Here is a 13,928-nt window from a genome sequence, read left to right as displayed (position 1 = left end):
CCCTACTCAAGGTAGGCATCTTTGTGAGGCTGGCTCTGAATGGAGGAAGTTTCTAGAATGCTGCAACCATATGGCAAGATCACACCCACAGTACAGAACAAATAGGACAGGTCAGAAGCAGGCTCTGTCCTGTTTGGTCACAAACTGAGCTGTGCCAAATATTCACCCGCTTTTGTGCAACAATAGCCGTGCTGCTGCTTCAGTAGGAGCCTCCAGTTTTGTGTGTGTTTGTTTGTGTAGGTGTGAGAAGCATCATGGTTTCTACGGGAAGGGGACAGAGTAGCAGCCTGCAGGATCCAATTCTTTGTGGAACTGAAAGTTGGGAGAGGTCGCTTTGCCATGAATCCCAAGGATCTAGGGGTCTAAAGGACTGTAACCACTGCCTTCTCTGCAGAGTCCCAAATGCTTCCTCCTTGGGGGATGCCGTTAAGGAAATTGAGCTTTCTGAACCCTGCTCAGATGTAGCACATTATTATCTAGGAAATGCAAATTGGTTGATACTCTCATGCTTCTCAAGCATTATATTTTCAATATAGCTGTCATGCTGAGCATTGGTGAACCATGGTTCATGGCATGTGTGGAAGAGTTTCTAGGAAGAGTGTGCAAGCGGTTAAAGCCTTAAAATGGTTGTTGGAAAAGTAAAATTTGATAGCTGCTTTAAAAGCTATCCATGAAGATGAATTTGGGCTTTCTAAAGGTCCTGATATGGATATTTCTTCTTAGGGCAGACTGTTGTGCAGAGTACCAGTTGTCTTCAGGAGGCTTGCTGGCCTCATCTGTTAAATGTCATCTGGAAAATAGGGCATTCCCTTTAAGGGAATGATTAAATAGGGACACTGCCTCAAGGGGTAGTTTTCTGCACATTTATGCAGTGACTGATAAAACCATATGGGTCTTGTAAGTCTATTCTAATTGAATCAGCTTTTATTGAAAGACAGAATTGCTAGAAATGCACTAAATGGATGAATTCCAAGTAAATGATTCACTCTGTAAACCAGCTAGGAATATGAACACACTGGAAATCAGCACTAGCTGAAAGTTAGAATTCAAATATACATAGGATGTGTAAAAATTGCATTGTTATTCCACAATATACGTGTGGATCTATATTGTGTTTTCCCGTACAGCAGACCACTAGCTCCCTTGTTTGCACTGTCATCATTATTCAGTTGTATTATTTGCAGAGGCAAGGTAATGTACTGTTAACACTCGAGGATATGACAGAAGTGATGGTAATGAGAAAAAATAATTTTGGATAGCAACGTAAATTACCAATGAACTGCTTCAATGTAGAAATAAAGACAGTTTCTCACAAGATGACTTTCCGTGGTGATTAGTATGAGCATATTCATGTGACACGGCAAGCTAAACGTAGTTTAATCTGGTAGTTTTTATGCTATGAATAGCTTAATAGAGTACTGATGACTGAGGCAGGGTGAACTACTGTCAGAATTCAAAGACAGCTTCTCCTTCTAATGATTTAATTTAATTGCTAGCAACTGTTGTACTTGCATTATAAGAACTGGTAATAGCAAATATTTTTTGTTTTTCATAATGTGACTTCAACTGCTAAAGATCAGGAGTGGCATCATTAGATGAACTGCTAGCTTCTGTGCAGACCACAGTTTGCAAGATCTAATTGGCCACAGCGTTTGCAATTCTACTTACTATACACAGCATTCCTGATGATTTCCTGTTTGCTTTAAATACCATCACTTATGTGCTTATACAGAAATGATTTATTTTGTTTTCTCCTTCCCCTCGGGCATTAGGAGAAGTTGTGGTGTGGTTGTGCTTGATCACAAAAATCAGCCATGGTAAGGGAACAGATAATTGTGCTGGGTTTTTAGTGAAGTTGAAAAAGCAGTTTCCTTTGTTCTGGAATATGTTTTCCTGTGTGTTTTGGCAGAACCTAGAAGCTCTTGTTGCCCAGGGTGCTGCTCAAAGAGCTTTTGGAGTAGATGCAGATAGTCTGTTAAAAGATAAATGTGATGTAAAAAAAGCAAATTTTGCTTACATATCAAATCTAGAAAAAAAAATTGCTAAATTAGTTTAAAAATTGCCTGATGGAAGAAAATAGATTGTCAAACATTTTATCTACTGATCTGCAAATATGTGGAAGGTTATATTAAAAGTTGATATGAGTGTATGACAGTTCTTTCCATTTGGGAGTGAGTGTTTTGCACTTGACAAAAAGAGTCCTCCACTATTGGAGTTTGAAAAATATTTCATGCTTTAAATGTTTACTGTCAAACTGGCATTTGAAAAATTCATTGTCTTCTTGAGGCATGAAGAAAGATCAGTAAAAAAAATAGGGGAAATTGATAGGGTAAAGGTAGGGAAATTTCATTTGCTTCTGTATAGCCAGATTGCATGTACTTGCACCTTAACAATATAGATCTATGCATAAACTGGAATGAATGGCCTAAATGTAAGACTTAAAATTTTTTCTTCTGACTTGAAATTTAATAAGATTCTGCCATTCGCTGTGTGTCAAATTGACTGTTGAGTGTCTGAGTTATTACATGAGGACAGTTACTGTGATGACTTAATGCACGTGTGCGTGTCTTGGTTCTATTGATTTCTTTCTGTATTATAAAGAACTTCAATAACAATTTTTTGACTCTTAAGAAATTCTTCCTGTGTGCATTTGTAATCTGTGTTAATAAGATTATGATGCTAAATTAAATTTGATCCCATTTATTTTATTTAAAGCGGTCAACACCATTGCAATGTCTTCCAACACTTCTCATGGATTTCTAGTCTTTTTTAAAGAAAAAGAAAAGAAATCTCTTCAAAGTTAAGCTCTTTGCATGCAGAGGTCAGCTCAAAACAAGGAAGACTGGGGTAGCTGTATATATTTTTAATTTTTCCATCTGGTTAGGTGAAGTTGCTTGCATTTGCTATTGTTAAAGTCAGTTACAGTGGGAGGGAAAAGAGACTCTGGAAGGGACACAGCTGCAAAAATCATGTTATTGTAACCTGTTTTGCAGAAAGACTTCTGAAAAAAAGAGAAAACGTGCCAGATGAAGTGGAGATTGTAATTACTTTATATTTCTAAAGTAACTTGTTATCAGTGTATGGCAGTGGTGGAGGGAGGATATAATTGTATTTAAAAGAATTGATGGGAGGAAAGTTTATTTAAGTTAGTAGCTTCTGCTTCAAATTAGTATATTACTTCTAACAGAAACTGAATTCTGAAATATATATATATTTTTATATATATATATATATATTTTTTTTTTTTTTTTTTTCCATTGTGGAGCCATTTATACCTTCTGGCATCTAAATCTACATCATCCGTCCATCCTGGAAAAGTTACATTCCAACGCTGCTGGTTGTAACCTGTCCTGTGATCTTCAGAGTAAAAAGCTGTCTAAGCTCTTTTACACAGTTACAGTTAGAACGTTGCATAATTAATGTCTTTTAGAAAACATGCAGGAAGCATATCATACTATAGTATTGCTACAATATTTAACTGTAGCTGTACCCTGTAAAAGATACTGAAATAAATGCTGTAAGAATCACTCAAAACTTCCATACCTAAGGGAAGATATTATCCTAGTAATATGTGATACAGGAGTAGTGTTTCATTTAGAGAATCTTCTCCCTAAAACCACCTTTTAATATCCTTCTTTTTGTCTGTCTGTTGTAAAAGCTGTTTACTCTAGAATCATACATCTTTTAAGCTGATTCCCTGTATGTATCTACCTGCTTTGGAGATCAGGAGCAACTTTTTATTTTTAAATTAATTGTGCTAATTACTGTGTTAAGATATATTTGAGAATGTGGACCTTAGTAGTTAGAGAAACAAGAACGTGTGGTGAAGCAGATTTGAGTAGGGACTCAGAAGAATATGATGATGAAGTAGAAAGTATGCAAAGATAAGCTTTTCTTGAGATTTCAGTAATGACTGTGAACTAGAAAAATGGAGATTAGAGTATTACTGTGGATATCAGATTTCTATTATCTTCTTGAGACATTAATATTTAGGATAGATGTGAGTAAGAAATGATCTTCAAATAAATTATAAGATATTTAAAGCCTGTGCATTTGTATTGGGAAATGATCCAGTCTATTAATAAAAGAACAGAGCAGGATTTGAATGATTTGACTTTGTCCTGAGCAAGATTTTAATGCACTTAACTGTGTTTAGACTTTTAAAAGCCATGTATGTTACAAACATCAGCAAAACAAGATTTTTATTAGGGTTTGGTTAACCTTCCAATAGTTTTGTTTAGTTCACAATGGCATATTGCTAATTGAGTTGCTTAAAGCGGAATGAACAATACAATGTTAGGGTTTTCTTTCTTGCTCAAGGAGGTGAATTATTTAAGAAAACACAAACAACTACTTACTCTAATATTAGCTTTACAGGAGTTTGTCTTTTAGGTTTTGCTGACAGTTCCAAGAAGCATTGAGCCAGTCTGTCTGTAGGCTTTTAGATGCTCAGCTCTGTGGAACGAGCGTCTGTGGTTTTTGTTGGTGAGCTGATACATCAGGTCTCATACTGCCTTGGAAATGCATTCTAAAAATACTCGTGGAAGCGCTTTAAACTCTTTCAATTGTCTTTAATGTAATTTTGTAGAATTTAACTAGGCCACGTATGAGAGTTTTTACTTTTAACAGCTTTGTGAAATTATCTAGCCAAGTGATATTTATGAAGGGGTATTTAGAAAACTATTTGATTAAGTATCTAATAGTAAAATTTGATCTGATTTGGGTGAAGAAACAGTCATAGCCATAATGAGGTTGGCTTTGTGTTGCATGGAGGTGAGGAATACATAAGATATAAAAATAAAGAAGCAAAGGAGCAGTAGATAATATTGAACATCACAACAGCGTGTATTTCTAAGTACAGATGTCTGAAATATAACCCTGTATTCAAGATGCAGTACTAAAATTGTGCCATGAATTTTCCAATAATGTTTTGACTTGTCTGAAGAAAAATACGTGCTTGCTGTTAGCAAATGGGTTGCACACTTTAAAAAATGGTCATTGGAAATGGCCCCCATCATGTTATTTTCTGCATAAAGGCTGAAGCTAGAAGGAGGAGATGACTACATTTAATGAATTCCAGGGTCTGTCTTCTTTTATCGGGGCTTACTCTTATTTCCAGTGGCAATGAACTACAAAATACAGACAACTGAAGACTTTCACTTACCTCATGTCATGAGAGTTAAATTTGCTACCAAATTCTAAAGGAACTGAAGGCTGGAAAAACTCAGGCATGTTAACAAGGCATTTCTGAAATCCTCACTAGATGAGGCAATAGCAAAAGCTGTTGGAGGAGGAGTAATAATACACAATCAAAATTATAATTTCATTAAAAAAAATATTGAGTATCTTAATTCAGCTCCATCAGAAACACACAGAAACCCCACAGTAGCAGATGCAAAGGAGATATGCAGGTCTGCAGTGCGCTAGAGAGAGAGGAATACTATTTTTTTATAACAATGTAAGTCTGTGGTAACTTCTAGATAAAATGCTACTTTTGTGGGTTTGATATGAAGTGAGAAATTTTAAATTTGGTGCAGAATAAGCTGATAAGAGTTTGATAACAGCTTCTAAAAGCTAGCATTTCAAAAAGAAGACAGACCCTCGCCTTCCCAAAAAGAAACGTGTTGGAGGGAGGACAACGAGGTACAATAAAAGCAGAAATTACTTGTGTCATGGTAGTAGTGTTTTTATAACATGGTATGTATTACTGCAAGTTGGATGCTGTTTTCAGGTATCCAACAATTTTTTCAGTGTTGTAGGCAGTGTAAACCTATATTTGATGTGTCTGAACCTTCTAACATGGTTGAATACCTTAAAAATCAGGTCTTTAATATACTGGGGATAGTATAGAAGAGTGTATCATTTTGGGCAAAACCAGGATGATATTAAGTATTAATACTGCTGTACACAGTAGCTTTGTGAAGAATGTACCAAGAGTGATTAGTCTTTTAAATATCATACAATTTCTTGACTAGAAGGGCAACCTGTGTGGAAGGTGCTAGTTTTGAATGTAAGAATGTGTTAAAAGCTTTCCTTGCATTTGGCAGTAATTTTGAAAAGTATCTTAACATTTTAATGCTGTTTGAACCGTTACAGTAATAAAACATGTTCCTATGCATCATGTTGTTGGCACAGCTGCCTGCGGGAAGGCTCCACAGAGGAGGTGTGTTCTGTCCAAAGTTACTGAGCATTTGCAGTGGTTTAAGAGTGCACATAGCTGGTTACTACATATCAGCTTATCCATGATACTTATTTATATTTCTGTAGATCAATAGGACACATTTTATATGGAATTCAGGGGACAACAGAGCTGTCAAAAGAAGCAAGCAGTGTAATTGTAGGTAAATGAAAGGAAAGCTTCTGTAATTAAAGTAATGATGAGTGCTTGAACAAAACTAGAAATAGAAATAAGCTGAATTTCAGCATGACTTAAAATAGAAGTTGCGTAAGCTTGTGTATACAAGATAAAATAGAAGGAAAAATCAACGGGGTATTCATTAGACAGAGAGTGGAGGCATTGTCATGACGATACTCTAATAGCCATATTTCTTTGTAACTGTTAGAAATGTGTGATTTTGGGAAGGTTGCTTTTTAAAAACTTGTCCCTCATAAGAAGTAAACAAAGAAGATGGTGCAATACAGGCAAACTTGCAGTGGTTTGAGGAGCTGACTGACCTTCTCTGCTGCCGAGTGACCAGTTCTAGGTATTTTTTTCCTAGAAGCTGACTGAGCTTATTCTCTTATGCTTTGCCTGAAGATGCTTACTTGAGAACTCCTGACTTTGATTTGAGAGTTTCTACTACTGTAGTCAGAACTGTGTCAAGTGTTCTGAGTTAATCCATAGTATGTTGGCATACTCTGTGTTTATAATGCAGCTTTTGGAGTAAACTCCAAGACATTCGCAAGGAGCCATCATAAAAAAAACCCCACAACCCTATGTAAAGTCTGTAAAGGCCAAAGCTGCTTTTTTTGGTTTTTTTCCCCTTCTTTTTTTTTTGTACTGATCATATTCTGTAGCAATCAGCTTTGCAAGTTTGACCAAAGAGGACTTATATAAATGGATTAGTTACTGTTTGTAAGGCCTTTTGCCCATAGCGATTTTGATAATTCTTGAAAAAAAACCCAGAAAGTGAAATTGAGGGCACTGATTGACTAGATTCTGGTTTCCAAATAATGAGTTCTGCCGTGCCTTGCTGGCGAGACAGAACAGATCACTGAAGTGTGAATGAAGCTGATGTTCAAAAACATGTTGGACTTGTTACTTGAGTCCTGTGCAGTGACAGCCTTAAAGCAACAAGGGGCAAAGTAGAAGAATAGTGAACTTCCATTAATTTGGAAGCATTTATTCTGTCCTCCTGAATCACCCGAGAGAGAAGAATGCTTCAATTTAAAGAATAATGTGGATTTCTCATTTTTTGAGGACAGGATTCTGTAACCAAGGGCAAGACAGAATCAGTGAGATTCTGTTCCAGATATTTCTAACCTCTGTTTCTTGAGGGATGAGTCTGCTGTCTTGAACAAAAGGTCAGTGTCTCCCTGCAGGGAAGACAAGTTTAGATAAATGGTACTTCTTAAGGATTAGGGATGCCTTTGAGTAAAACCTCTTTAAGCCTCTGAAACGTGTTTGTTGGGTTTTTTGTTTGGTTTTTCGTTTTTGTTTGTTTTGTTTTGTTTTTTTAAGAAATGATGGTCTTTTACAGTGGAGGGAAGGAGAAAATTTGTGTGCAAGATTGAAATAATGGAACGTAGGCGACACAGTGTAGAGATTCTATACAAAAGCAAGTGAAGAATTTTAAAGAAATATCCCAGGCTTTGTTTTGCTCAGCTGCTGATCTTTCCAGGGAATGAAAATACGATAGGAGGTAAGAACAGCCTGAAAGCTCAAACTGTTCTGCTGATTCCTGGTGTATAATAGTTACCTGTTCTGTTTGATAGTATGAACGTCTTACCTGTTGCATTGACTCCTGTCATTCAAAAGGTAGTGTCTTAGTATCTGGAAGGGAAACTTGAGTCCATGAACTGAAAATAAAACAATACCATATGGGGCAGCTATGACATAACATCTTTCTGTAGGAATAGTACTTCACAGGCACTTTCTTCCCGATTTCTAGGATGGGGCCAGACGTGTATAATTTTGTAGGAAACTGGGGAATAAGAGTAACTCAAAACCAGAATTGGTTTATTTTTCTTTTTGAGGCTGCTAACAAGGAAAACTAGTCCATCCTTTTCAGTGCTAAATATTTGCTCCCTTTGAGAGCATTAGTGTTGAATGACTTTCTGCACACAAAAGTAAATAGACAAGTCACTGCAGCCTCTGTAAATATACCCTCCAAGCCAGCAGCTAGATCAAATCCTGTAAGATAAAATGTAGTCACATTCTGCGACAGGAAGAATAGCATTAAAATGATTGCATCCTTGTTGTTTCACATTAATGGCAATTGTAGGAAAGACACAAACTGTATCCTTGAATTTGTATTACTGTCTGTGGCTTTTTAAAAAAAAAAAAAAGTCTTATTTTTTTTTTAAGGAGATTGTGAAGTGTGTGAGTATTTGTATTCAGGACCTTTAAAGCATCTTTGGAATTAGATAATTAATAAAACCATAATGGATGAGGCTGGAATAGAAATGTAGGTAGAAGTATGGCTGATGTTAACTTAAAAGAAAGATAACACTGACAGAAAAGGAAGCAAATCTAAGTGATAGGGAAGGAGAGGCATAATATTTGTAGCTGTGATGTTTAATGATCTCTTGGAAGCTCAGTAAATCAGGTTGTTGGTACGGCTGCAGTGCTTAAGGCCTAAACCATGAAGTTCACCTCTGGAAAGAATTGATAGCACTTGTCTTTTGTAATAGTGTATTTCTCTCTTGATTATTGTTCCGCTTAAAATGACTGAAGTGAAATTATTAGACAAAAATACAAAGTTTTGAGGGGCTGACTAAGCAGTATGTATTGTATTTGTGAATGTTTCTGCCTGTAGTTCTGGATTGTTCAGTTGTAAAGTCACCCCCAGTGGTAGAGGCAGAAATGCTTATAATCATAAATATATGCAGAAGTATATATAGAGCTTCCTTCTAAACACTAGTCAGCTCAGGTGCTCTTGAATATGTTCAAAAAGCAAATTACTGTAAATATATTGATGAAATAAAAGGCAGAGTTAACATTGTTTGTGCCTACTTAATCTGTAGCAGCCTATTACAAGGAGTCTTTAACTGGTTTTGAAAACCAGTAATTTAAAATGTCATATTTTGGCAAATCATCAAAATCAATTTCCTGTTACAGGAATAGTTTTTCTTATCTTCTCTGCAAGAAACTCTTCTCTATATGGATTCCTTCACGCTTGAATGACATGATTCAGTTACTGCTAAATCATGAACAATTCTATCGTGTTAAAGCTTCATGAGTGGTAAAGTTACCTGCTGAAGGCTGCATGGCTTGCAAAATGCTTGGTTGCAGTTCAGTAGCCCTTTTTGAGTATGTGGGGAAAAAAAAATGCTTGAAAGACACTGTGTGTTGAGAGACGTGCATTTTTTTCCCCTCAGTTATTTAATATGAAAACATTGAACACCTCATTTAATAAATCTGGGACTAACAAAGCAGATAATAAAAGTTAGAACAAGATATAACAGCTATAGAAATAATTGTCAACAGAACGATGGATATTTAATTGGAAGGAATAAAATAACTGAGTGGAATTCATTGCCACAGCAAAACCACATAGAACCTCTTGATTCATTTTTAGTGCATCTTCCCAAACATTATTTTCCTGTGGGTTTTTTGGTCTTAACTGACCTCTGTTCCTTGTGGCGAAGATCTTTTTCTGTCAGTCTCATTTATTTTATGGTACTAGAAAAAGAAGTTCTAAACATAGGACTTAGTTCCAAGTTTAATTTCCCGGCTGTACTCTAATAGGAATTATGTAATTTGCCCTCAGGAACTGAAATGGTTGCAAATTTAGAACTCCTAAAATAGTTCGCTAAAATTATTTTTTCCCCCTCTCTGCCCCTTTTTTAACAGGTTTCCATGATCATGGTGTTGTCCACAGCCCTGGGCAATAATTAATTCTCTGTCAAGAAGTTCACTGCTGTCTTACTTCATAAGTAACAAGTCAGATTACTCTCTCGGGTCACTATGTATTAACAGTAATGACAAGATTGTCACTTGGCCATCACTAGAAGTATCAACTTCCTGTATCCCTATTTCCTGGAGCAGTCTTCAATTCAAGACAGATTATCAGTTTTGTTTATATATCACAAGTGTTTTTCACCTGAAATTATAACCTTGTGCATCAACTACACCTGGGTTCTTCTTGCTTTGTTATGAACTACCATGACGAAAGGTCGAAACAGTTCTGAGACAGGTTTTCTAAAAAATGTCCTGTGTACTCTGATAATGCAAACAATTGCAGTCCATCAGATAATTTTAGTTATTTTGGACACCATGTAATGTGTGGTTTCCAAGGTCCTAGTTGCAATGTTCTCCTGAAAAGCATTTAGTCATATATGTGCCAGTTGATATAAGTCGAGTAATTTTCACTAAGTGATCCGTTGCTGACCTTCATCTCTCCATGAGTTAGCATAGGCTTAGTTCATGAGTGGATATGTGGTAGTCCAGTTTTCACCCCAAAGTTCAACTGGGTTGACCTTTTTAATAGTCTATTTTTATTTTAACTCATTAAGAACTTGCTGTGAGGACTCAGGAAATCTCAGCTGGTTTATATTAAGTGCCTTTCCCACACTTTATGGATTCTTGTAACTTGGCTTTCACTCTGTAACAGGAACTATTGCAGTCATTACTGAAAATATAACTTGCTAATGGGAGCTGTCTTGATTTTCTGCTTTTGTTATTTTACTCATCACTTCACCTAAGTAAGAAGTGCCTGTAGTGTGATCCTGTGGGTTGGGATAAATAAATATGTAGGTGCTCGTAGCTTCTGTTGCTTTTTAATAACTGCTTTGTATTTTCAGAGTATCACAGTGCGTATAATTTGTGCTTTTTCTATTAAAAGCAAAACCAAACCCATACAACAACAAACAAACCACAACCCAACTAACAAAACCCAAGAGCTTGGGAGGGTAAACATTCTTTTCGAGAAGAAATTTGCATCTTCAAAGTCGTAATAGAATCAGAACTTTCCTATTTATATGCCATGACTTGAAATTTCTTAATTCCAAAATCTCAAAATAAAGAAACATGCGTTGGGAAGAGTAAAATGTTTCATTTCATGTTAGAATCATTGTATTCCAATACAAAATGCAGTGAAGCCATTTCAGAAAATGTAAAAAATAATAAACTATTGAAATCCTTTTGATTCCTGTTCCTCTTCTCACCCTGGTTCTTAGTTTGGATCAAAACTTGGAAATGAAGCCTGTGCCGTGTATACTGTTGGAATGCGGTTGGAAGTTTCTGTTGCCAGCTTTAAAAATATATATGTTCTGACAGCTATATCCTACTATAATTCGTGCAATATATTATTTTCCAGTGAACAACTTAACAAAAATGACACACAAGAGGATTTGTCGTTGTTTTCAAGCTGAAACTTGAGCTGAAAACGGTTTTACTCTGTAAGGCCAACAGTGGCTTTAGCTCTGTTATCTGAAAGGTCAGCTTCTTCCTTTTTGCGATATGGATTGTATACTTCAGTATTGCAGCACACTTAAAACAGACGCCTTCATCATTTGAGGGGGGGACTGGGTGGTAAAGTATTCCCTCTGGAAGCTTCATCATCTGGAGGTTGCTCTGTGTAAGTCTCTGTCTGGCTATGACAATGGCATATTGCAAAGTCTTGTCTCTAAATCCTTAAAAATAAATCAATCTCATTTCTTATAATGCAAGTGAAACAAAAGGCTGTTATGGGTTTAAATTTGATATGCTATTTTAATTAAGTATGAGCAGCAAGATAAGTTTTAACAGTATTTCTTCTTATCGTGGTTGTTAATAACTGAAGTGTAGTGAGTTTGAGACTTGTTGTGAAGTCTAAGCATTATGCATGTCTGTATATATGTGCACACAGGAAACCTCGACCTGTCTCTCAGCTGGTTGCACAACAGGTTCCTCAGCAATTTGTGTCCCCTACGCAATCAAAGAAAGAGAAAAAAGACAAAGTAGAAAAGGAAAAAAGTGAAAAGGAAACAACAAGCAAAAAGAACAGTCATAAGAAAACCAGGTAAAAATTTTAGAAACTTCTGTAGTATTGGTAAACACAATTTAAAAAAGGAAACAACAAAATGGTTGGTGATTTTACTGCTTTGTGCTGTGGCAAATTCTTTCAACAATAAGGCTAAATATTTGTGTGTGAAGTTTCATTAGTTTAGGATGCCAATTAAATGTGAAGAAAACCTGCAGTTTGTAATTTTGACCAGAAGATGGAGACCAGCTGAATAGAGAGAGAAAGACTAGGTATTTTTGTTAAGGGTTACAGATGTATTGCTCACACCATACAAAATTGTAGGTAGGCAAATGGATGATACTGATCTCTGGAAAAGAGAGGGGACAGGAGTGACTAGTTTTCATGGAAAATAATTTGAGAGAGAGAGAACCAGTACCAGACTGCAGAAGTGTAGGGAAGTAATGTGGTTATTGCTGTCCTTGCAGAACTGGAATAAACTTTGAAGGGCTGAACTAGGGTATAAATTAATGTGACAGGATAATGCATGTATGTTACCTAGTGATAGAAATCTCTAGGCTACATCTGGGATGCTGAAGGAAACCTTGGGCTCATAGAACTGAGAACATGAAATATTACGGTACGGACAAGCAGTTGTAAAAGCCTTAATCTTGCTGGAAGACCAGGTGGAAGGAGGGTGCAAACTGCAGAACAAAAGCAGCAAGTTTAACCCCTACATCATCTCAAACTGAGCATAAAGTTATTGTGGCAAGAATGCTGTGCCAAAAAGTTGAGAACTATACAAGAACTAGTCTACTCAAATGTGGGAGGAACTGAGGTCCTCCATCTGAGGTCAGCACACCAAGGAAGATTCTTCAGGATTAGTTATGCAGAGAAGTAGCAGATGCTTCTCTGTCCCTGAAATAGGATCATCAAGATCAGAAATAGGGAGAGACTGAGAGTCAAGAAAGAACAGTCATTAAGAAAGTTTTAGTTAGGATTAAGAACAGGGAAATGTTCCTTCCTTTTACCTTTTTTTTTTTGTTTTGTATGGGTTTTGATTTTTTTTTTAATACTCAAATTTACTAGCATGCCTCATGCAGCTTAAGTACTTGAAGTTAACATAGTGAGTTTTAATTAAGCTAACTAAATATTATAAATTAAAATTGGTTGAATTGCAATCATATTAAAAATGCAAAAGTGATGTAAAGAAAAAGGGAAAACATTTAAGAAATAACTAAAATAGAAGTCTTGGACTGAAACAGCAGTATTGAGATCTGCATTAGGAATTGCTATTTGAAATAACTAGGCTACTTTTTTTTTAATGCTTCAAAGAGTTAAATTTTTCACAGAATTGATTCAGTAGGTAGGACAGCAAATTAAGAAGGCTTGATTATTTTCAGCAGATTTCTTCAGTATCCTTTGGGAAAAGGATGTCCTTTTCTCTTTGCCTTAAAACTTGTATATTATTGCTAGAAACGATCATAAAAATCTGCACGCGCACTCCATATAATCCATAAGTTCCAGGCACGGCACTTACGCAGGGTGATAATATTGAACTTTTCTCTCCATTCCCATGTTACAGAGCAGCAGATTTTCAGTTTTCTCTTAGATTTTCAGTCACACTACTTCAGCCTCAGGGGAACAAGATGTCAAAGCTTGTCTCTGTCCTAGCAGAGAAAGGCATGAGGTGTTTTGGCTGAAGTGACTGGGAACCAGTTCTGCTTCAGACAAAGTCAGGTGGCAGGATAAAGGTTAGGGCTTTGCCGTTAGCACACCTGCTCACATGCGATGTCATTATTTTATTGCAACTTGAGCTGGTGA

The 13,928-nt window shown here is 36.3% G+C and overlaps 1 protein-coding gene across 1 annotated transcript in view; it reads left to right on the top strand.

The window, feature by feature from the left end:
• The window catches only part of YAF2 (YY1 associated factor 2), a 31,272-nt gene that overhangs the window by 10,287 nt on the left and 7,057 nt on the right, over positions 1-13,928 (top strand). Inside the window, exon 3 of the mRNA XM_080340826.1 lies at positions 12,012-12,164. Within this exon, the coding sequence (XP_080196952.1) occupies positions 12,012-12,164 (153 nt within the window). The remainder of the gene's footprint in view (positions 1-12,011; positions 12,165-13,928) is intronic.

Source organism: Nesoenas mayeri (genome assembly GCF_963082525.1).
Source record: "Nesoenas mayeri genome assembly, chromosome: 1".
Taxonomy (NCBI): Eukaryota; Metazoa; Chordata; class Aves; order Columbiformes; family Columbidae; genus Nesoenas; species Nesoenas mayeri.
This window is presented reverse-complemented; position numbering and strand designations above follow the sequence as displayed.